Raw genomic sequence first — 23,928 nt, 5'->3', positions numbered from 1 at the left:
ACGAAGAAGACCATTAGAAGGGAGCCGGGAGGGTGTCCCGGCGTAGCCTCTCCGACGCTCAAGTCAGAGACTGAGGATATATGGGAGGAGCAGCTAAGGGTGCTGCTGAAAAGTAATATATTGAATGAATGAATCATACGCTAAAACCTGATATTTATAGGAGGGTACCTGGGCCCTTGATGGCCTGTCTTCCATTTGGGCTAAGGATGTGTTAGGGGTAATGGGATCATCCATGGGGTATCATATTTATTTAAGAAAATGACGTCCTCAATTGTAATTGAATTATATTTGAGGTCAATTACATTTGAATAGGTCATTTTCTTGAATAAATAGTTGACCGAAGTTATTTTGCATATTCCCCCCCTTTTCTCTTCGGTTACTTCGATTTGCCCTTTGTCAAGTGTAAGCTAACACTATCAATGCAATTGTTTGCCTTTATCTTTGAATTCATTTATTCAATTTTATTTCATCCTCTCAATTAATTAAGCGTTAGAAAAAATATAAATAACAAGATCATCTTAGATTTCTCGTAGTTATATATCAACCTCTTTAATGTAACACAAATGTTCTATTTCCTCACCTCTACCTCAATATTTTGGTACAATAAAAACTAACATGAAAATATTTCAAAAAGGTCAAAAAAATTCCTAATTTTTGTTTGTTTAGACATGTTCTTTTACGAAGAACCATGTATATCTTAAATAAGATGTCGATTCAGGTTGATCAACCCACAACAATTTTGAGTAAGTTGGGTTGAAATATTCCCAACTCATTTAAAGATGGGCCTCCACGAGCCAGCACTCCAGGTCGCTGGCCTAAACGGGCCAACTCGCGGCGGGTCGTGTTGAGTTGGCATGTGGTTGAGATATTTTTTGGTCCGTCTTAAACAACCATAGATCTACAATTACTTATTCTTTTCCCCTCTACAATTACTTATTCTTTTCCCCTTTATCCTTGTATAATTAATATCTGGATTGCTAGTGGGTGTTTGAGGTTCTTTTAGTCGTTAATGCATCTTGCACAATATTTAGCTAACGGATCTAATTTTAATGGCATATTCTTCTTGCTAGAGCCGAATATATACACATTTTAACTATAAATTGCATTATTGAGTAACATTGTCAAAGAAAATCTGATTCTATGCCACTAATATAGTTTGAACCTCGAAAGTAAAGCATCTAATTCTTGAATCGATTTTGATATTTGGGAACAAATCAGACCAGAAACAAAGAGTTTGAATCCTCCAATAAGGTGATTCCAAGTTTATTCTTTTACATGCAATTCGATTCTTTTCTTCTCCTCGTTTTTATGAAAAAGCAATGAACATAGCATGAGAATCTACGAACACGTTATTTCCCGGTGGACTTGATTCTGTCATGTGTAAAAAATAACAGCTTTAANCGAGTCGAAAATCCGTCTCACAAAATTAGTCCGTGAGACGGTCTCATAGGAGTTTTGTGATATTTTATTATTTGGGAAGTAAATTTTTGCTCTATTGAATATGAGTGCAGAATCAATAACTTCAATGTGAATATTCGTCCTATTACACTCTGATTTAGAACTCGACTTCTGAATATAATTTGTAGCATTTTGAGTTGCATGTTTAACCATTTTGGTAGCTGGTCATGTGAATCATCGAGCTATGAGATATCATCGAAATACTTCAACTAATAAAATAAAACATTATGGATTGATAAGATATTTGCCTTTTCTTTTTTCCACATTTATTCATCCCTATTATGGATTTATCTTACATATATACTCGGAATTAACGTCTAATAACTGTATGTAAATTAAATAAACTCTCATGTGTCAGTCATATGACTTGTATTGAAAACTCAAATGATGATTGCTAAAAAAATCGCTTTCATTTTATTTTATTTTATATCGAATTAAATTAAGATAGTGTTTGCAACCTCGAACACGATCGTTATATCTAGCCAACATATTAAGAGCCGAAAGCTATTAGTTCTTTATGTTTCTATCTTTGATTATGTAATAACATAATATTGAATATTAATGTTTTTGTTGGTTGGCTTTCGTTTGTTAGCCTTCATCGGTTGCAAGGACGACCGGTTAAAAATGATTCTTGTCATTTCTAATTTCAATTTTCATCATATCAGATACGCAAAAGTACAAGAACTAATTTCATTTTTTATTTCAGTTTCGGTCTTTTTTTTCACCGAAGTGCTGATACAATATCAAACAACTTCAGCAATTTTCTGTCATACACCATCATTCCGATGAAAACAACTGCTCCTATTACAACAAATAAGTGACTTAGATACCTAGTAGGTGCAGGCTAAACAATATTCTTTCGATTATTTCCGAATTAAAACCCTCCAAGGAAAAGGGTTTATAGAAAAATATTTAAACATGTCGATGGAAAAAACAAAGTTTTTTATTTTGGCAACTGTAAATGTTGTTGAGGACTATAAAATTTGTTTTTGTTACCACTTTATTTAGTCTGGCATTGTTAATGACTTTGTTCATTCCTATCCTGTTAGGAATAATTAAAGTGATGCATTTGAATAGTTGACATATTCATTCTTATATTTGAAGACTTCGTAGGATATATATACTTTTTTAAAAAAGGCTTAATTCTTGACCGATACCTGAAAATGAAACATTTCTAGTGTGCCATGTACGTGCTGCAATCTCGTACAATCGAGGAAAGAAACTAATAAGAGGCAAAGATTTGAATATAGTTTCATTCTGTTATTGTTAGCCTTTGGAGTAAAGTTTTTGCTCAATTATCAGCTCATATATCACTTGATAAATGAAGGGGATACATCAGTTTGATGGGTTTTCTAGTGGTTTTACAACGGAATTTCCAGATTATTTGCCTCAAATTTATGGAGCTCAGTACCAATCTGCGCCGACGGAACTTCAAAATCAATTGACAGCAACAGAAAATGCTACTCAGCGGCAGATGGTTTGGCCTGATAATTCATCCAACACCAAGATCAGAAGGTTAGGATCTCAGGTCGTTCCTGCTTTTTACGCTACCGAAATTTACATGGGCTTATCAGAATTTGGTTCCCAAGACAAGAACTCCACTTTTTGCTCCCAAGAATTCAATAATTCTCACACGAAAATACCGGTATACCAAGAGTCTGGTGATGGCTTCATGGGGTATGCACCAGCAAGAAATGAACCCGATTTTCAACCAAGCAACAGCTTATCGATCAGGCGCGAAGGTTTGTATAACGATCCATTTGGAAGCTTTTCTGTGGGTGAACAGCTACTACGTCTGAAAAACAAGCTATTGGGTGATCTTGATGATACAGATAGGAGAAGCCCTTCTGTTCCGTTCGATGCAAATCAAGATCTTGGAGTAAGTATTCCAGAATTAACTTGTTTTCATTTGATGAAACGGCCCTTGGGTCATTTTTTCATGACTTCTTTCACAGGTGTCACAAAATATTTATTCATCTCATTCTGCACTTGTGAAGAATTTAAGATCGAATAATGGTAATTCTTTGTCACCTGGAGCTGTTTCAACAAGCAAGGCTCGAATCAGGTGGACTCAAGAACTTCACGATCGATTTGTTGAGTGTGTGAATCGACTTGGGGGTCATGGCAGTAAGTGATCCCTGAATTAGCCACCTAAATCGTTTTTGGTAAAAGCTCCTTTCCAAGTGATAAATTTGATGCTCTTTCTAACATAGAGGCGACACCAAAGGCAATACTGACGCTTATGGATACCGAAGGCCTTACCATATTTCATGTAAAAAGCCATCTACAGGTACAAATTAAATCAAGTCACTTCCTTGAGCTCTGATTGTTTTATACTTCGGTTTTCTGAACCAGATCTTCTGGTTTTGTTCTTCATTTTCGTTGTAGAAATATCGAAATGCAAAGTATGTACCAGAATCAGTGGAAGGTAAGTTATAATCTGCTTCAGTACTGTTTGTAGAGAAAATAATGTTACTCTTATGAAGGGCAACTATATTTGATCTTCAGAAAAAACATGCAGTGCTTTCGTTTTATGTTGACTTTTGTGCCTCGACGACCTCATGGATTATCAGAATTTAGAATGTTTCTAACATCTCTAGCAATTCACTAAGCTATAACGATTAGAAATACCGATAAGTACATTTGTGTGATGGCAAAAAACAAAGAAAGGAGCCAAATTCTTAAAAGTCTCAGTAAACCTGAATGAAGAACAAACACTGAAGATTGTACATAAATATGATGAACTTCTTTTTCAGATCCTGCAGGAAAATCTGAGAAGAAGACTAGTACAAATAGTGCTCCACAGATCGACATCAAAGGGTAAGATTGTCATGCTGTGCACTGTCAAATTTTGTCATCTCGAAACTATCATCTTCTTGAGGATTCTTTATGTCAATGTGATGGTACATGAACAAGTAAACATTATGTCCTGTTTTTGTATCTCAATATGTGTCCAATATTGTTTTGCAGAGGAGTGCAACTGAAGGAAGCATTGCAAATGCAATTAGATGTCCAAAAGCGTCTCCATGAGCAGCTAGAGGTAGCTCCAAGTACTCAGACATTCAAATGAGAACTTTGGTTTCTTTATTGGACAAAAATTGAAATTGCTATTTTTTTCTCCCTTTCTGTGGAATAGTCTCAACGAGTCTTACAGATGAGGATTGAAGAGCAAGCCAAACAGTTGAAAATGATGCTTGATCGGCAACAAAAAACTACACCCACTCTCATGGAGCCGAGAGATCAGAACGACGAATGTCCTAGTTTTCACATTTCAACTACCATTCTTGACGATCCAGAAATTGTGAATTTAGAAAGTTGTGATAATGATATGATTTCTCATCCAAGATAAGCTAGATACAACCCAAAAAAGACCAAATTATCAAACATAGGCTTCTATTTTTAAAACATAAACAAATGTATCTAGTACAGTCCAAATTATGTGTCCTACAACAAAAAACCACAAAATTCAAGAGTTAGTGTCATGATGTATACTTGTATTGTTATCTTCTTCTTGTATGTATGCATCCTATAGCGCACACACACATATAACTTAGTAATTCTTAGAGAACAACTTCTTTTTTGGTATTTCATGCGATACCGTCAAATTTCCAGTTCTGAGATTCATATGTTGTTGTGAGGTGTTGAATTTGTTCAACCTTCAAATTGGAGATGAGATCACGTATGGCTAGGCTTAAACAAGTGTAATTGGTTGACTTCATTTTTTAATAGCCAACTTGAACAAATTTATTAAACCACCAAATATGTTTCAAAATAACATAATCTCAATTCTTAGAAAACAATTAAATTTATACTTTACACAAACCAATGTCAAACCAAGATTTTTAATCTACTCGAGTCAAGCTACTTCTGATTTTGAAATTAGATACGAATTAAACTACAGTCCAATTAAACTACCATACGACTCCGTCCTCACAAATATTCATCTCAAAACATACTTAAATTAATGTTTCATTGATAAATACCATGGAGCATAGATGGCTATAAAGGCTAACCTCATCCTATATAAACTACCAAGTTCGAGTGGCATACGAGTGTAATATGGCTATTGGCTATCGTTGTTCTTGTTCTTTGTTTTTTTCTTTTTTATTTAATCGCAGTCCAAACTTGGCTTTATCCGGGCTCCGGGCCACTCGACGTAATAACTAGCGTTTTCCAAACATAGTCAAGCGATTTATTCTTTCTTTTTCTTTGTCAATTTTGGAATGCGATTTTAGCTACTGAAGATGTGAATATTGAGATACCCCCATTTGATCCCGGCCGGAAAGGGTTTTCAGTTTCAGACTTACCACGAGCTCGAAGCTACCCGCTGGCGCTTACACGCACAGAGATTCATATGCTCGCTGCAGCAGTCTTTCCCTGCGGATGAACTTAGGCGCGTGAACTGGAGAAGCAGAAAGATTGTTTAGAAAAAGATAGGGGTAGGCTCAAAAAATGGAAGAGATGAAGAAGAGGAAGCTTGAGGAAATCGGAAACGGGCAGATGTTACCAAATTTAAATGAAACCGCTACCTTTTCAACCGTTGAAGAATTGCGTGCGCTCCTCGACCCGCTGGCTAAGCCGCAGCTTGTCGATCTCCTCTCTAAAGCGTAATGGCCGCCGTAACTCTGTTTCAGTGCCTTTATGGTTTTACGTATTTACTCTATCTCCGCTTTCAATATGTTGTATTTATGAGATAAAATATGGGTTTGTTGGAACCGTTGTTGTTCCTTCCAGCCGTTTGATTTGATGTAGTTGTGTTTTAGTTAGGAATTTTCTCGACCATTTTCATGTTCCTCCTCGTGACGTGCTGTGTGGATTGACGTTGTATGTGGGTGCTTGTTTGCATGTTTTGGCGTGAAGAGGGTCACAATATCCTTCTATTGCTGAAGAAATTAGAAGTGTTGCAAGTGCTGATCCTGCCCTCCGAAAGCTATTTGTTCGTGGTTTAGCATGGAATACTTCTTCAGAAACTTTGTGTGTTGTGAGTGATTTGGTGTCTGTGTACTGTATTTAGTGTTTTCTTGTTAACTGCATTCTTAGATATGACTTCTTGGTCGCTGAAGGAACTTACCATTCATGATGTTATGTTTAGTATGAGAGTAACCCAAACCATACAACTTATCTGCTTGGATGATTTGTCCAGGCATTTCAAGAACACGGTGAGATTGAAGAGGGTGCTGTAATCCATGACAAAGCAACTGGAAAGTCTTGTGGTTATGGTTTCATCACCTTTAAAGATATGGAATCAGCTCAGAGAGCACTTAGAGCACCTGGCAAGATGATTGACGTGAGCATAATAATTATTTTGACACAAATGAAAAAACATATCGTGCTGAATGTGTGTTTAAAATATTCAAAGCTGTATACCTTAGGGTCGTATGGCTGCTTGTAACCTTGCAAGTGAGGGATTGAACAGCAGCAGTTCTACTCTTGATCAAGCCCAAAGGAAGCTTTATGTTGGAGGTTTGTCACCTGAAACATCCAGTGAAATGTTGCTTTCCTATTTCGGAAGACACGGTGAGATAGAGGAGGGTTCTGTTGCATACGATAAGGACTGGAGCAAATCACGGTAAAGAGGCATTTACTATTTTTTTTTCATGTACATAGTTTTTGTGCTGGTAGATCTCATTAATTTATTTGTTTTACACTTTTACATGAAGTGGCTTTGGCTTTGTTACTTACAAGACTGTGGAGGCGGCGAAGAAAGCTTTAGATACCCCCCAAAAGATACTTGGAGTGAGTAAACCTTTTAGAAATATGGAAGTTGATGAGCTTAACTTGCATCACAGACTTATGAGTTTTATGAATAAAACTTTAATGAAAGTTGAACTTTTAAAATTTGAAAAATGAAATCGGATGTTGTGGTTAGATGGAAAGACTAAGTTTTATGTCCTTGTGGCAGGGAAGAAATATCACGGTGAAGCTTGCTGATAATTACAAAGGCAAAGTAACTCCAGCTGGTGTGGTTCCGGCTCCAGTACATATTATTGCTGGCTATCAACAGAAAGCATATTCTGAGACTGGAGCCCCTATTGGTTATTCTTATCCCCAACCTATGGCGTCGTTTGTTTCCTACACAAATCCCTCAGCAGCTGCACCTTACTCAGCTCAGCCACAGTATTCTTATCCCCAATTTGCTGTTAGGAAAGATACCTCACCATCGCCTACAGCATATGGGGGCTACCCTTATTACATGCCAAAGCAATAGCTACTCGATTTCCATGAAAGCATGGCACTTAATGACATGTCATATTATTAGTTTGAATGCATTTACCTTCTTCTAATATTTCATTCACCCTTCCTTAAAACTTTTGGATTTTCCTCATTTGATCTGCGTGTTCATGCCGCTATTATGATGAGGCAGGAAGTGATTGTGAGCGTTTAACTTTCATGGTTTTCCAATTCAGGAACTCAGAAACATAAGCTCCCAGTAGTAAAACAATGGTTTTCCAATTCAAGAACTCAAAATGCATTTTTGTTGATGTGAAGCAAGAATAGCGGTTCGACAATGGACGATTGAGTGTTTGTTCGAGAAATTCTTTGGTCAATTTATTTTCCAAGTTCAGTAATTGTGAAGCGTGATCCAGGCAAGCCCAACTTTTGGAATGCTTCACCATCGTTGACACTGGCGGAGCCAGTTTTTCTATATGGGTTAAAATTTTCTAAATCATGGTTGAACTAATATTGACAAATAGAGTTTCAGGCTATCGAAAAATAAGATAAAATTTTATGTATAAAAAATATAGAAAAAAAACAAATCACTTAGATTATCGTTCAGGTGGAGCAACAAATGATTCCGCCTGTGATCGTTGATGGTGTTGGCTTACTGGGATATATTTATAAGAATCTTTTGCGAAAATAAGTTGGAAGAAGCTATACAAAGAGATAGGAACGATGTCATAGCTTTGGCGAGGGAGAGACCAGAAGAAAATATGAAATTCATGATAATCTTGAAAAAATAAAAATAATGAATGGAAAATAGGATTTATTTTTGCAAAAGAAAGAAGAGAAAATAGGATTTACATAAAGGTAGGCGGGTATAAATAATATTTTTTGATAAATACCTATAAATAATAGGCGAGTAAATATTATTTTCTTATCACTCAGATTAATACCTAAAAATTTAGAAAGATAATACTAACATGTCCTCTGTCATAAATAAATAGGTGTAATAATAATTCGTTATATTTTTAAAAATATATTTTTTAATTACAAAATCAAGAATTCATAATAAGTAAATACAAAAGTTTCAAACATGTATGAGAAATATGCTAAATGAAATTGAGATGAGTTGTGAATTATTCCATAGATAAATGATTTATGAATATTATATAGAATAAAGCTAAATATATGCGAAAATTAGCTAAATGAAATATATTAACATTTATATACACATACACACCATTAAAAAAAAAAGAAAAATATGAATATATAACGGAAGGTGTTCCATAAAGTCGGTATTGCCCTCGGGGTTACTCTTCATTATTCCGCAGCAGGGGAAATGAAGCAAACCCTCGCCCACGAATCAGTTGCTCTGCTACACCATGATTCATGAATGGGTCTCACTGCATTAGCACTCCCTTTTCCCGGAAACTTCGCACGAAGATCTCTAAACCAAAAAAACTATAACGAACACCTCTCAAGGTGAGAATATCAGTTTTCAAGACCCAAGCATTACTGCGAATATTTTTTTGCTTTTACCCATTGTCTGTCTCATATATCTGAAAAATAGCCATGAATAGTCTGCAAAAAACTAGAATACGAGTTGTCTTGAAATGGGTTTCTTTGTGTTTGACCCAAAACAAATTTAGACCATCAAAATCTAATCTTTCTTCCAGTGGGTCGTATTACGTTTTACAACACCTCAGGCTTTGTAGTACGGAGAGGGATTTTAATTGGAAAAATGGTGGAAACCTTGGTTTCCTAGCGAGAAAATCTCGTGCAGTTAAGAGAGAAGCACAAGCCGCTTTGTTGGAATACTTGCATTCCACCAGGGGTTTGCAGTTTATGGATGCTGAGAACATGAGTAAAAATTCTCCGGAGTTTTTTGATGGGTTGTTGAGGAGGATAGATATTGACAATGATGATGTGAGCCGGTCATTGACAAGGTTCTTGAGGTACCATCCCATTAATGAGTTTGAGCCATTCTTTGAGAGCATAGGTTTGAAGTCTTCAGAGTACTCTCAGCTTCTTCCTCGGAATTTAATGTTTCTGAATGATGATCTATTGTTGCTGGAGAACTATTATGTCTTGTGTAATTATGGCATTGCTCGGAACAAGATAGGAAAGATTTATAAGGAAGCAACATAAATTTTTGGGTATGATTATGGGGTTTTGCAATCAAAGCTTCAATCTTTTCAGGGTTTAGGGTTAAAACAGTCTCTCGTGGTTAAGATTATTGCTTCAAGCCCTTATCTTTTGAGGGGAAATATGAATGAGAAAATCGTCGAGATTCTGCATAAGTTAAAGAATGCAGGAATTCATATTGACTGGCTTGAAGAGCATATCTCCGAAGAGAATTCCTACAACTGGAAATGTATGCTTGAGCTTGTGTGCTTACTAAGTGAGTTGGGCTTGAGTGAGGATGAATTAGGTAAACTGATTGTTCAGCATCCTGACCTTTTACTCGAGTGCTCTGGACTTGTCACCTTTTGCCTATTTGGGTTCCTGTTGAAATTTGGATCCATGAAGAGTGAAGTACAAAATGTCTTCCTTCAGTTTCCTCAGATACCAATTGTAAAGTTTATCAATAATTTATATCAGTGCCACGAATTTCTGATTGAAATTGGCATGCCTGTTCAAGATATTTGTATGATAATTCGTTCATACCCGCTCGTGCTGGGCTCCTGTGAACTCAAAAAAGTTAGCACTGTAATGGGTGCCTTGAACTGCGGGAAGAGCAGGCTCGGTCAAATGATCAAGGAAGATCCTAATGTGTTGAAGAAATGGATCCTTGGAAGGAGAGTTGATCGGCTACCAGATCCAAGCAGGGTTCTAAAAGTGAGGGAAATCAAAACTGATTTTTTGTCAAGTCTAGGATTTATTGAGAAGTCCAAGGAAATGGAAAGAGCTATTAAAGAGTTTCGAGGCAAAGGAGTGGAACTTCAAGAGAGATTTGATTGTTTAGTGAACAATGGTTTGAGTCGTGAGGAAGTCATATCGATTGTCAAATTATCTCCTCAAATTCTCAACCAGACCAAAGATATCATTGAAACAAAGATAAATCATTTTGTAAAAGAATTGGGCTACCCAGTGACTGATTTGCTCACTCATCCTCCCCTTGTGTCTTATACAATTGAGAGGGTGAAGCTTAGACTTTTGACTTATAAATGGCTCAAAGATGAAAGAGCAGTGCGTCCAAAGTTGTCCTTAAGCACACTCATGTCATGCTCAGAGGAAATATTCATAAGGCTTTATGTAAATTCTCATCCTAGAGGGTTGGAATTTTGGAAGAGACTGAAGGAAAAAATATATTCTAAATGAAAAAGTGTCCTTTCTTTTTTACTGGGTCTGAGATGCTTATCAACTGAGCTGCCATACACTTGACATGGAAGATCTCATTTTCCTTTTTAAGCAAATGTAGGACCATGTAAATATCTATGGCCAACTTTTAATTCTTTCTATTACATTGGGGGGATGGGTTTTTTTTGTTTTTACTTTTTCGTTATCTGAACCCACGTGTCTTTTCTATCGGGAGATGTTTATGCCGCTACAACACTAGGGATGGAGGCAACAACTTTTAGTTTTGCACTAGTCAAATATTGTCATGGTTAAAATTTGCAAGGAAGCTGATTGTGTCACGAGTGAATAGTTAAATCTGTATCTCTATTTCATTTATTTGGATAATTGTTGATTTTTTATGCTCCATCCTAGTTTCCCCTTGTTGATGTGACCGAATTAATCTGTATTGACCATATATAACCAAGTGATTGGCTAGGCAGAGTTGCAAATTTGAATTGTTGATACAAGACTCTGGACACTGAAGATTATCTCTTTTCTGGCGTGGAGGAGTTGGAGCAATCCAGTCTGCTCACTGCTTTTTCACTTGAGTGCGCTGAAGCAAAAAATGTAGTCTCTTGTGAAGGGAAACACCCAGCAGTAAAGATGATTTTGTTCCTTAATGATCTTCATATTAAAGTACAATTAACAAGTTACGTCGATGCCTCATTATCATAAGAAAAGTTAGTAATTTAGTCCTCGCTGTTACTACTACTGACATGGCACATATAATTTTATGGTGATTTCTGTTCTATTCCTATATGAATGTATTCATAGCCTAGTACTGCCACAAAAAACATTTTATCTTCAGGACAGTAAATGAATTTCCCTAGAACATAAAATTCAATAAAGAAAAGTATATTTTTAATGGTATTTCATGTCGATAATGACATTTTCTTTCCTGAATATCCTGCCAGATAGTCCAAGGCTGATGCTGAATCCTCAGAAAAAAAACAGCGGTAAAGCTGCTAAGAAGATATGTTCCTGTGGTCCATAGAGGAAGGGAGGTTTCCTTGCTTGATGAGATCGGGAAATATGCAATATGGTGTTTGCCCTTGTTCGTTACTCGATCACTCATGTTTTAGTTGCAGAGGTTGCTATCCCTACATTTTCTCGGCTATTTGCGAACTTATCATATAGGAAGATATACTCCGGATGCTCTGAACGAAGATAGAAAGACAATGTGTAGAACTCACTCCGAGAAAGTACAATTACCATATTTTTCCTTTTCCTTTTATTTCTTGATGCAATATGTTTATCTGAACCAGAATCAAGTCTCTCTGTTCTTTGAGAACAACTCCATATTTTTCTTATGGGTCAAGTTCCATGTTAGAAGTTCACATTTTTCATTGAGTTACTTCTAAAATCCCAAGTTTTCTTTTTGTTTTTGTTCTTGCTGTTTTGTTTGCATCACGTTTTCTTGCTCACGAATAATGCAAATTGGGCCCCTTTTCGTAATCACTTGGAAGTCCATTCATCAACCAGGTGTCCCTGAATCCTAACGCCCGTTGCTAAAGCCGACTGCCCAATCGATTCATCAGCACTTCACACTGCTGCTGAACGTGTGGTCCCCTTGCCAGAAGGACATAAGCTGACACCCCAACAATACAAGGGGTCATTTGGTCACCGGAACATAACATAATTAATTTTGCGATCAGTTGATGTCATCTATCTATATCCCAAAATTCAACCAAAGCGAAGAGTGCTGTATTTTTTTGGTCAGAATGAGTCTCATCTAACAAATAAATATTAATGATCTCGCGTAGTTTTCTTGGTAATATACAAGAATTGACGGCTCTAACAAAGTTTGTGGTACAGCAGTGGCATACAAAAGATTGCATTTCAATATTTGTATATGCCTATTTCTTGCTTGCAATGCTTTGTCAGTTTATTTATTCAAAAATAATATTTAACTTCATTTTTACCCTGACTGCTCGTATCGGCCCTGAAATAAATAAATAATTACATTCAATTTTCCGTTGAAGTGCACGTGATTTTCACTCACTAACTTTTAATTTTCTCCATCTTGCAGTCTTTGCTTGCACCTCTCAGGTCCATTAACTTAGTTTTTTTCCTGAGCTAGTTTCTTCATTTTTAAGTCACCTGCTACATGTGTTGCAAACATGATATATATACCTCTTTTACCTTTATTTTACTCGTTTTATCCTCAATTCTTTCAAATTATTACAGCTACATGCAATTGTATTACACTGAAACAGAAGTGGAGGAGAGTTGAGGAAGCTGTCATATGTCTTAGATACAAGGAGGACTTCTTCTCCGGAGCGGTTTATTATTCATTCGAACTCAGAAACAACCTTCTGAGTTTGTTCTGTCATTGGTTTTGATCGCGTTCTCTGTTACATACAGAAGCTTTTCACTTTTGTTCCATATGCAAGATATGTACATAATACCTCTGAAGTCTGATGAATGTGTCGGGCTTCCTGGAAACTGAATCTAAACCAGTGGCAAAGTTTAAAAATTAACGAATTATTTTGGAATATGAAAAATTATAGAAATGAGGTAACCTCATTCGCTAGTGGTATGCCTCAAATAATTCAATGGATCAAGCAGACTCGTATAATTATAGATTATATAGACTAGCAACTCTTCACCATGAACTAGTTTTAGCTTATATATCTCGATCAAATATGGGCATTGGCTTTGTTGGGATATTAAAATGAATCCAATAATTTGATTATTCCGTATGTAATTAAAAAAAATATCCTTCTTCTCTCTTTAAAATATGTATCTAGTTCCGGCTATAGACTACTAAAGTTACTTGAGAGAACATACATGACATCCACAAATTCATGCGAGTGACAAATTTGCAATTACAATACCCAAACTCCATCTTTATTTACAACAACATTACACCAAACTTACCACTATCATTCTTAATACATGTTACAATATGAATGAACAAAAAATACAAGGAAGAAACAGAGGACAAATGCTAGTTTCTTGCTACTTCAGATGCTCACATATGTGAGCTCCTTATATAAAGCTAACAATGGATAATGACATGCAACTGATAAGTTTTTTTAAAATGCAACTTCCAAAAGACTTGGTGAAAACACAAACTAATATTAATACAAAACTCTTATAGTCTGGCATATGCACATGTCAAGCAAGGCAAACTTGATGCAAGGGCCTTGAGGTGTATTCTTATAGGTTATCCAGATGGAGATAAAGGATATAAGGTATGGAATTTAGAAACCACTGGACCAAGGTGTTTCAATAAAAGGGATATCACATTCGACGAAACCAAGATGGTCTATAAACTGAAAGATGAGTGTACTGTCTTGGATAAAACAAGTCAACCTGAAACATGAATTGAGGTGGAGACCAACAAGAAATCACCTCAAAAGGAAGCTGATGGACACACTGAAGCTCAAGAGGAGATTGTAAAATGTGATCCACCCAATCATGATCTTCAAACATACACTCTAGCCAAAGACAGAGCAAGAAGAGAAGTGAGACCCCCACAAAGGTATGCACATGCAGACCTAACGTGGTATGCCCTCACAGTAGCTGAAGAGGTGGAGTTTTTTGAACCATCAAGCTATGAGGAAGCTGTCACATGCAAAGAAATGGGCAGTTGGCAAGCTGCTATGGATGAAGAACTAAATTCACTCATGAAAAATAAAACTTGGCAGCTAGTGGATAGCCAAAAGGGCAAAGAGTGCTTGGGTGTAAATGGATATACAAACTAAAAGAAGGCTTGCAAGGGACAGAAAAATTCAAGTACAAAGCCAGATTAGTTGCAAAAGGATACACCCAAATAGAAGGACTAGACTTCAATGAGATCTTTTCCCCAGTAGTCAAGCATTGTTCCATAAGGATTATACTTGCCTTAGTAACTCATATGGATATGGAACTTGAGCAACTCTATGTAAAGACTGCATTTCTACATGAAGATCTTGAAGAGACCATCTATATGGATAAAACGAAGGGATTAGATGGAAAAAGTTCTGAACAGAAAGTGTGTCGACTGAAAAAAATCACTCTATGGACTAAAACAAAGCCCAAGGCAATGGTATAAACGATTCGATGAATTCATGCTGAGAATAAACTTTAAAAAGAGCAGCTATGACAGCCGTGTCTACTTTAAAAGGAAAGAAAATGGTGTGATGACCTACCTTCTGTTGTATGTTGATGATATGCTCATAGCAAGCATAAGCAAGTCAGAAATACAAGCATTAAAACACCAGCTTGGCTCAGAATTCGAAATGAAGGACTTGAGGAAGGCCAAAAGAATCATAGGAATGGAGATTACAAGGAAAAGGGAATGTAAAAGTCTGTTCTTATGCCAAGAATCATACATAAAGAAAGTTCTAAAACGATTCAATATGCACGAGGCTAAAACAGTAAGCACACCCCTAGGACAACACTTTAAGCTCTCTATGGCACAGTCACCATCAGGTACAGAGGAAAAAGAAAAAAATGATGCATATCCCATATGCAAACGGGGTGGGAAGTATCATGTATGGAACGATGTACAGTCGACCAGATCTAGCACATTAAATAAGCCAAATTTCCAGGTTTATGACTGATCTGGAGAAAATCATTGGGAGGCATTAAAGTGGACATTGAGGTACTTGAGAGGAACCTCTAATCTTGGATAGATGTTCCAAGGACAAAAGGAAAACACATCATAGCCACTTGAAGGCTATGTGGACTCAGATTTTGTCGGAAACTTAGATACCAGAAAATCCATAACAAGATATGTTTTTACACTATATGGCACTGCCATCAGCTGGAAAGCGTCGCTTCAATCGGTGGTAGCCCTCTCAACAACTGAGGCATAGTTCATAGCTGTCACGGAGGCTGTTAAGGAGGCAATCTGTTTAAAAGGCTTGATAGCAGAGTTGGGAATTCATCAAGGACAGGTAGTAGTAAACTGTGATAACCAAAGTGCTATACACTTATCAAAGCACCAAGTATTCCATGAGCGTTCAAAGCATATTGATGTCAAGTTGCATTATGTAAGGGATATCATCTCTAAGAGAGAGATAAAACTTGAAAAGATAGCAACAGAAGACAACCCTGTAGACATGCTAACAAAACCATNTTTTTCTTTAATTTTAGATTCAATTAATGAATTAATATATGAAAAAATAAAAACAAAGGATATATTGTAGGTCTGAATGCTTACCGCTTTACCAAAAACTATAGCTAGTGGTAATGGTGCAACTCAAATCTTTTAAACCGTACAGCAGCACAAGCACCACAGTTCGATCGCTCTACCAAGCAGGAACAAATATTGCACCCAACAATCTCCCTCTCAATAATTGCACTCCTTGCAATCAATAGGAATCGAACCCGTGACCTTGGCTCTGATACCAATTGTAGTACCGTGTGTTTATCGCTTTACCAAAAGCTATAGCTAGTGGTAATGGTGCAACTCATATCTTTTAAACCGCACAGCAGCACAAGCACCACAATTCAATCGCTCTACCAAGTAGGGACAATTATTGCACCCAACACATATAATAATGAATATTATTTAAACCCTTAAAAAGATGAATATTATTTAATAATCACAAAAGCATACATATAAATTGAGGGGGGGGGTGAGACTCATATATTTTTTAAAAATGAATTGAAAATTTTATTATTTTTCAATTTGAATGTAAATTTCACTCCAAAAAGTAAAGGTTAAATTTAAAAAACGATGACCTTCACTTTTTGGGGTGAAATTTACATTCAAATAGAAAAAAATAAAATTTCTATTTCATTTTTAAAAAATATATGAGACATATGAGTTTGAATTGTGAATTTACATATATGTCCTTATGATAATTAAATAATATTTGTTAATATATGTCCATTTGTTTTTTTTATTTCTCATATATTAATTTCNCCACTTGGTTAAATAAGAATACTTAGGTAGGTCGGCTAGTAGGTCGACACAATACTTATAATTGTTATTGGTTATTTGGCTGGTTATCAGACCTTCAGTTATTTGAGTTGTCGAGGGTGAACTGAACTCATTTTATGGGATCAAATTATATATAAATATTCATCAGATTTTGATGGACACGTGATGGAGAACTAATTGTGGTCAACATAAACCGATGTAATTGGAAGATTTCACAAAGATTTTGATGGACTCGTAACGGAGAACTTGTGGTCAACATAAATCGATGTAATTGGAATACAACTCTCATTAAATTCAAAGAGATAATTGTAAGGTACATAAATCTCGAGGGAAACGACATCAAGCATAAGCTTGGTACAAAGTACAAACCCTACCGCGGGATAGTAGTGCATGGTTTCTTAAGTCAGCTATGTAATTAATATTAAATTTCATGAAGAAAAGTTTAATAAATGTTTGAAATCTAAAATATATATACTTCATTCCTCACATGTATATAAGTTATGGTTCGTTTTTCGGTTGTCGCAAATATATAATCAAATTTTTACATTTATAAGTAACATTTTTTACGATTGTACTCGTATTAGATAAGTCTTGGAAAAAAGTGCAACCTATTTTTGGATTGAATTAAATATGAATAAAGTAAGTTTGTTTGTAAACTTTTCTTTTTTGAATAATTTTGAGAAAGTAAACAAACATATATATTTGAGACTATTTTATTTCCCCCTTATAATATTATCCTCAAATACTTTCCAACTCAATTCCTTGGTTTAGACAGAGTACGACTTTAGTTTAAATTGCCTTTTTTTGAACAAAATCAGCCATCTCCCCATAAAATTGTTAGTACACTCAGAGTGCATGAACACATTACACCATAGTCGTAAAAGTTACTTATAAACAAAACAAAAAAAAAAAAAAAAGTTACTGATTGAGACTAATTTGCTACTACTTATAAAATGGATAGAATTATATTTTTGATCATGTTAATAGTGAATTCGTATTTTAATATTTTAATTTTCATTTAGTTTTTATTCTTTGATCTTTAAGATCAGAGTTCAGCCTATTCGTCGCAAATTGTTTATGTGGTGGTCGCAGACGCATTCATGATTTTTTGAAAGAAAATTGCGTGTGACACGATACTCATTTTCCAACTAGGAAACAAACAAACAAAAAATGAATAAATCTCAAAGTTCATATAAATTCTAAAATATCATGATACATGTCGATGTCTCTTTCCAAAAATCCAAGTCAACATCAACGACATCTACATAAGAAATTTTCGACGACCATGATGTAATCCGGTTAAAAAAAAGGGTTCAAAAATCCGAAAAAATATACAAGTTACATTACTAAAAATGCAAATTAACCATGAACATTACCAAAACTGGAACAAAATGCAAATTACGGGACATAGATCGAATGTCGAATGAAAGCGGAATATGATGATATATACATAGTATTGTTAACTATAAGAAATTTAAGACAATTATTATATTGAATGAGAGGTTTAAAGTTGAACGATAAATAATTCCATCAACTACAATGGAATGTTGCCTAACTCAAGTGAAGAATCTAACCCTGGTGCTATGTAGGGGTGGGAAAAAATACCGAATTTTCGGTATACCCAGATTACCGTACCGAAAAAATACCGAATTTATTGAATTTTTGGTATACTAAAGATTTCGATACGATACGGTAACAATACCGAATTTTTCGGTACGGTAACGCTATGCAATTTGAAAATTTCGGTATATACCGAAATACCGAAAATATATATAAAAATTTTAAAATATATAATATTTTAAAACAATAAATTTATAAAAATTTTAAAATGTAAGGTTTTTCGGTATAAAACTGTATATATATCAATACTGTATCGAAATTTTGGTATACCGTACAATTTTGGTATAATCGGTATGCTAGTTACGTGTATCGAAATTTTCGATACGGTATCGGTGTGAATATTTTTATACCGTAATTTTCGGTACGGTATAGGATTTTTGGTACGGTATGGTACGGTATACCACTCCTAACTGCTCTGCACCACCCTCAATTTCAAGTTTCAAAAACTGAAAAAATAGAAAATTTAAACAGATTTAAGTGCCAAATCATACATCCCACAAAATTCAATTGGTTTAGGTGTCGTCCTTCTGCCTAGTTTCATCTATCTGATGATTATCTTCTATTATTATTTTTAGATTCAAGTAGGTGTAAAAATATTTTAGTTCTCGATTTAATGTTGTGCTTCGTAATATACAACACATATGTTACTTGTGTGTTCTCGATTTTTCATTTACTTGTTTAGATGAACAAAATTTCGGAACATCTAAATCTCGAATTACCATCAAATTAATCAATTTGTTTCCATAAATGCATTTGCACATAAAAAAAAAGATGAGATAATTCCACTTGAAGGTGACATCACTCCAACACTCGAGTCAGCATCGAATTCGAAAAGAGAAAATATGATTGTAAGAATGAAGAAGAAGCAAGCTCTTGATTCTACTTATCTGTGGTGTACCGAAATATTGGGTGGGGAGAAGAAGATGAGTTCAGTTGGTGTGGTGTTGTATCTATATAATGCTGGGAGAAAAAAAGGGTGACATAAATATTTATTATCTATTTATTTCATAATTAATAATATATTTTTTCTTCTCTTTTATACACATACTTATTTTATACTAGTGCACTGATACGTGCATGCATCGACTCACGCGTGGCGTACTTGTACAATATTTTTATAATTCATTTGATTTATATTTAAATGAGGATCAAAATATAATTATAAGAAATAGTGAGGGACTACATGCAATTTTGATATACGAATTAAAAAATAAATAGATAAAAATAAGAAATAAAAAAAAGATTAGAGTAAGAATTGAACCTACAACAACTTGATGCATAAGAAACAAAGACTCTATCCGTTGAACTAATGTAACTTAAATTAAAGTTTTAACATTTTATTAATATATATAATTATTAAAATAGACCATGATACTAAAAATTAGTTGTTATGAATGTCTCAAACTTAATAATATAATAATATAGATGATATAGATAATATATATATAGATGAGAAAAATAGAACCATGTGACATGTCAAATAATTGTTTCAGGGGCATAAATATATTGTAATATACACGTCAATTTAATAGTTTTTGTTTTATGGACTAGATTACAAATCTATTTTTTTCCCTTCAAAATTAATATTGATGAATATAGTTGATGTTCACAAATAAAACAAAAGTAGATATCTTGTGATATAATATCACGTGATGAGTTGACACGGTCCATACTTTTCATGGATTGAGTCGATCGGAAATGTGTATCACAAAATTGATATATAAGATTGTTTCATAACAGTTTTTCGTAAAAAAAATTTAGATAACGAATGTACGTTTTAGTAAATGCAATAATTTTAGTATAGTTTGATTGGAATTTATTTGGAAAGTTGATGCTATAAGCTATAAAAATGTGGGGAGCTATATATCAAATGTTATGAATGAGCTTAGTTTTGGGCATTATTGCGGTGGAGTCCACTCAGACCATAGGACAACGCTAGATTTATTTATATTTGAGAAACAAGAATGATTAAAATTGTTGCTATAAATTAAAGCTGTTCCGAACAAGTATCATAAAAAAGTAGTCGAGAAATCGAGAAAGAAAAGGTCAAGGTCTCTTCTTTATGTCCTTTAGCTTTGCCCTCCATTATTTTGGCTTAAATTTCTTCCATCAAAGAAAACACCTTTTGAGACATACCCTGAGCTGGATTTTTTGATTAAAAGGTGAGAAATGTTTTCTGCATGTGGATAGTAATACCGTGCGCACAAACTTTTACTTTTAACATATGTATTGTATGAGAATACACAGGTAACATATGTGTTGTATATTACGAAAATGGAGGCCATTGGCGGGCTCCGTCGTCTACTGATTATCCTTTTAATCATGGTTGACCACCAGAGAAGATTAGCTTCGAGTATAGCTACTTGAAATATATATATATACACGAGAATCTTTTGTTTTCTTTCATTAGTTTTTTGTTCCAAGGAACTAATAGTGCATGTAGATTGCATTTGATTCACGAAGCTACAATGAATGGGTTGGTTATAGGAATCAAGAATGGAAAGAGGTTCATCATCTTCCCCTTCTTCTTCTTTCTCGACTGCTGCTGGTGCAGACTCGTTCATCAATGGCTTGAATTTTGGCAAGAAGGTTTACTTCGAGGGCGTGAGTTCTGGACTACAGACCAAAAGCGGAGGTGGGCAGTCGCTGGCGCCGCCGTCATCGGCCAGAAAAGGGAGGGCCGGAGTTGTGCAGCCGCCTATATGCCAGGTGGAGGGGTGCAACGCAGATCTGAGCGATGCCAAGGCTTATTATTCGAGGCACAAAGTTTGTGGTGCGCATTCCAAATTCCCAAAGGCCTTTGTAGAAGGCATCGAGCAGAGGTTTTGCCAGCAGTGCAGCAGGTCTGGTTTATTCAATTTCTTTTTTTTTTAACCCCTTTCTCAATTTTATTTTAGAAATATATTTTTGTGGTTTTGGTTGTCATAAATCTGTTAATCATTCTCTAAATTATAATAATAATAATTATATATTAATAATCCTGAGGTTTAGACTACCTTGTTTGTTGGGAGAATACAATACGATGTTTGTTGTAATGCGGCGTCTCCTGATTTTATCAAGCGGCCTTTGGTAATTTTGTGATGTTGGCCTTTTGATGTTCTTTAGTGAATTTATCAAAGAATTGCATATAATTAATGATATGTTGACTGTAGAGTGAATTTTTTGTTGATCAAATCTAATCAATTCTCAAATGGTCGTGATATTTTCGATAATCAGTATGAAATTTGTTACAGAATAAGAGAATAAATAGTTATCGTTGTAATTTACCAGAAAAGCGCATGTGGCCAAATGTTTATACATATGTAAACTTCTTCAATTTGGTCATAATCCAGGTTTCATCAATTGCCTGAATTTGACCAAGGAAAACGTAGCTGCCGTAGACGCCTTGCTGGACACAACGAGCGTAGAAGGAAGCCACCTCCACGATCTTTATTGCCACCTCGCTGTGGAACTCTTCCTTCATCCATATTTGGTAAGATACCAACGACTTGTTAACCATCCCTTCACAAGGATTGCCTATTTGCTCCTGTAAATGTCGTTGATATATATAAAAGTTGTTATCGGTTCATTTAGGAGAGATATGACATGCATGTAATATATCAGAAATTAGGATGTGACTCACAATTTTAAGATTCTTAATTTTAAACTATAAAAAACTATTATTGGGCCATCCCTCGTCAGCTCAAACTTTTAGACTAGTGGTGGCTAACGTTCTTGTTACCAGATAACCGCACCAAAGCTGGAGGATTTGTGACGAATTTCAGCACTTATCCAATGCTCAGTGGAAGTGATACGTGGCCGAATATCATACCCGAACCAGGATTAGAAAATCAAGCAATCGTCACAGGAAAACATCAAGCTCCATGGAAGAGTAACTCACAAAATTCTTTACCTGATCTTCTGCAAGGTTCAACGACTAGTCCTACTTGCTCTGCTGGTTCTTTGGTATCTCCAGAAGAATGCTTTTGTGGAGTTTCGGATTCCAGCAGTGCTCTCTCTCTTCTGTCAAGCCAGCCCTGGAGCTCAAGAAACCAATCATCCAGTCCTGATATGAACATTTTTAGTGGACCCAATCAAACAGCCATAGTTCAGTCTTCGGCGACACCTTGTGCATCCCTTGGTCAATTTTCCTTCCTTTCATGGGATTTTAAGAGTGGCCAAGCTAATGACATGTCAAATGAGATGTGTCCTGATTTGGGTTTAGTCCAAGTTCCTCACCCAGGTAATAGTCAGTACAATGGAGAGCTTGGACTGTCTCAACCGACCAAGGACCAATTTCATGAACTCAAGCATTCCAGGGGATATGATTCTTCTGTCCAACATATGCGTTGGTCGCTTTGAATTGTTGTAGTTTTAGATTTAGATTGTGTGATGCTTTTTATGCTTCTGTTGGGACATACAAAGACTTGGTATGTTCATCATTTATTCAGTCGGACTAAGCACCGATAAGCTTTAACTGTTTGTTTGAGCATTCTTTCTGCGTTTTACAATCACTTGTACCAAAAATGGGACAGTGTCAAGTTCAATGTCACATTGAGTATATTTTACCCTATCTAGTGCATATAACTGGATTATCTAAAATAAAGTAAACTATCCAACTGTTGTCATGCACGATGTTAAACACATCTGATGTAACATAAATTTCATCGTAATGAGATTCCTGAATCTAGTGTACTTTTGATTCAAGTGGTAGGATGATCGAAGGATGTGTAAACGGGGTAGTAATAAGTTTTAAGTTTTTGCTCCACTCATTAATTTTATTCTGCTTCTTCAACATGCTTGTTTTATGATCCGTCGGGCCAAGAGATCGTCTTTTGTTTGCTCTCAGTTCTGTTTTGAGATTCTGGAAGAGAGCAGCCAAAAAATTTCGAAATCACACAAGCAAAAGACCAAACAAAAAGTTGGACAGCATATAAATGTTCCTATTTGGAGATGGCTTCACAAAGCATACAAACTGCGGGTAGAGTATCATGAAATTCCTCCATACCACCCCATCGTATCGTCGGCAAGGGGCGGGCGGGAAGGAATAAGAAACTAAGGCTTGAGCTCGTGGAGTTGCTTGTTGGGAGTCTGTCTCATGCTTGTTAGCCAATACTAAAGATGTTTTGGCTATTACATTTTGAACTTTCACACAACTGAGCGAGCCATATTTCATTTCACGGGAGAAATACCTTTCCAAGTTCCAATGTTAACACTATATTCGTCAAGTTAACAAGGCCCTAATCCATGTCGTCTGAAATGAAAGTTGGAAATAGTTAGTGATAACTATATAAAACAAGTTTCACGTTGAAAAAGAAATAATATATTGTAATGCTTATGAGTGGAAATGAATAAAAGAAGTTGTAAGCAGATGTCGACTAGTGTAGAGGAAAATCTCCAACGTTAATATTAATTTGGATTTATTATTTTCATTATTAGTATTTAATAATTAAATAATAAATTGTGCCATAATAAATTGGAACGTGCCAGTA

General features: G+C 35.4%; 3 protein-coding genes and 1 pseudogene across 6 annotated transcripts; all 4 read left to right on the top strand.

Moving 5' to 3' along the window:
* Window positions 1-2,561: 2,561 nt before the first annotated feature.
* LOC140991688 (protein PHOSPHATE STARVATION RESPONSE 3-like) lies at window positions 2,562-5,041 on the top strand. The gene is made up of 7 exons (XM_073461789.1): window positions 2,562-3,337; window positions 3,414-3,585; window positions 3,672-3,748; window positions 3,847-3,886; window positions 4,215-4,278; window positions 4,429-4,498; window positions 4,595-5,041. The coding sequence occupies exons 1-7, from the start codon at window positions 2,780-2,782 to the stop codon at window positions 4,805-4,807; spliced, it is 1,194 nt and encodes a 397-aa protein (XP_073317890.1). The 5' UTR covers window positions 2,562-2,779; the 3' UTR covers window positions 4,808-5,041.
* Window positions 5,042-5,658: 617 nt separating this feature from the next.
* On the top strand, window positions 5,659-8,031 carry LOC140991581 (UBP1-associated protein 2C-like). Its single transcript, XM_073461620.1, has 6 exons — window positions 5,659-6,065; window positions 6,319-6,439; window positions 6,602-6,745; window positions 6,831-7,027; window positions 7,119-7,194; window positions 7,361-8,031. Exons 1-6 carry the CDS (start codon window positions 5,911-5,913, stop codon window positions 7,664-7,666), a joined length of 999 nt encoding a protein of 332 aa, XP_073317721.1. The 5' UTR covers window positions 5,659-5,910; the 3' UTR covers window positions 7,667-8,031.
* LOC140991579 (squamosa promoter-binding-like protein 9) lies at window positions 6,424-23,007 on the top strand. Of its 4 annotated transcripts, XM_073461618.1 has the most exons (6): window positions 6,424-6,434; window positions 20,494-20,619; window positions 20,705-20,810; window positions 20,945-21,300; window positions 21,790-21,929; window positions 22,182-23,007. In XM_073461618.1, exons 4-6 carry the CDS (start codon window positions 20,954-20,956, stop codon window positions 22,796-22,798), a joined length of 1,104 nt encoding a protein of 367 aa, XP_073317719.1. In that variant the 5' UTR covers window positions 6,424-6,434; window positions 20,494-20,619; window positions 20,705-20,810; window positions 20,945-20,953; the 3' UTR covers window positions 22,799-23,007. The 4 variants fall into 4 exon arrangements, with proteins under 4 accessions (XP_073317719.1, XP_073317720.1, XP_073317717.1 ...); XM_073461619.1 differs by lacking the exon at window positions 20,705-20,810; XM_073461616.1 differs by having other exon boundaries at window positions 20,705-21,300.
* On the top strand, window positions 9,098-12,338 carry LOC140991661 (transcription termination factor MTEF18, mitochondrial-like; annotated as a pseudogene).
* Window positions 23,008-23,928: the final 921 nt, after the last annotated feature.

This window comes from Primulina huaijiensis, chromosome 13 (genome assembly GCF_012295235.1).
Source record: "Primulina huaijiensis isolate GDHJ02 chromosome 13, ASM1229523v2, whole genome shotgun sequence".
Classification (NCBI taxonomy): Eukaryota; Viridiplantae; Streptophyta; class Magnoliopsida; order Lamiales; family Gesneriaceae; genus Primulina; species Primulina huaijiensis.
The sequence above is the reverse complement of the archived record's forward strand: the minus strand, read 5'-3'. Positions and strand labels throughout refer to the sequence as shown.

What these genes read in the sequence shown, in the direction of transcription:
- LOC140991688 (XM_073461789.1), top strand. Translation starts at nt 2,780, where the DNA reads ATGAAGGGGATACATCAGTTTGATGGGTTTTCTAGTGGTTTTACAACG. An exon ending in ATGCAAATCAAGATCTTGGA is followed by an intron (nt 3,338 to 3,413) that starts GTAAGTATTCCA and finishes CTTCTTTCACAG; the next exon opens with GTGTCACAAAATATTTATTC. An exon ending in GTCTCCATGAGCAGCTAGAG is followed by an intron (nt 4,499 to 4,594) that starts GTAGCTCCAAGT and finishes TCTGTGGAATAG; the next exon opens with TCTCAACGAGTCTTACAGAT.
- LOC140991581 (XM_073461620.1), top strand. Translation starts at nt 5,911, where the DNA reads ATGGAAGAGATGAAGAAGAGGAAGCTTGAGGAAATCGGAAACGGGCAG. An exon ending in GTCGATCTCCTCTCTAAAGC is followed by an intron (nt 6,066 to 6,318) that starts GTAATGGCCGCC and finishes TTTGGCGTGAAG; the next exon opens with AGGGTCACAATATCCTTCTA. An exon ending in CACCTGGCAAGATGATTGAC is followed by an intron (nt 6,746 to 6,830) that starts GTGAGCATAATA and finishes TGTATACCTTAG; the next exon opens with GGTCGTATGGCTGCTTGTAA.
- LOC140991579 (XM_073461619.1), top strand. Translation starts at nt 20,954, where the DNA reads ATGGAAAGAGGTTCATCATCTTCCCCTTCTTCTTCTTTCTCGACTGCT. An exon ending in TTTTGCCAGCAGTGCAGCAG is followed by an intron (nt 21,301 to 21,789) that starts GTCTGGTTTATT and finishes GTCATAATCCAG; the next exon opens with GTTTCATCAATTGCCTGAAT. An exon ending in TCTTCCTTCATCCATATTTG is followed by an intron (nt 21,930 to 22,181) that starts GTAAGATACCAA and finishes TCTTGTTACCAG; the next exon opens with ATAACCGCACCAAAGCTGGA.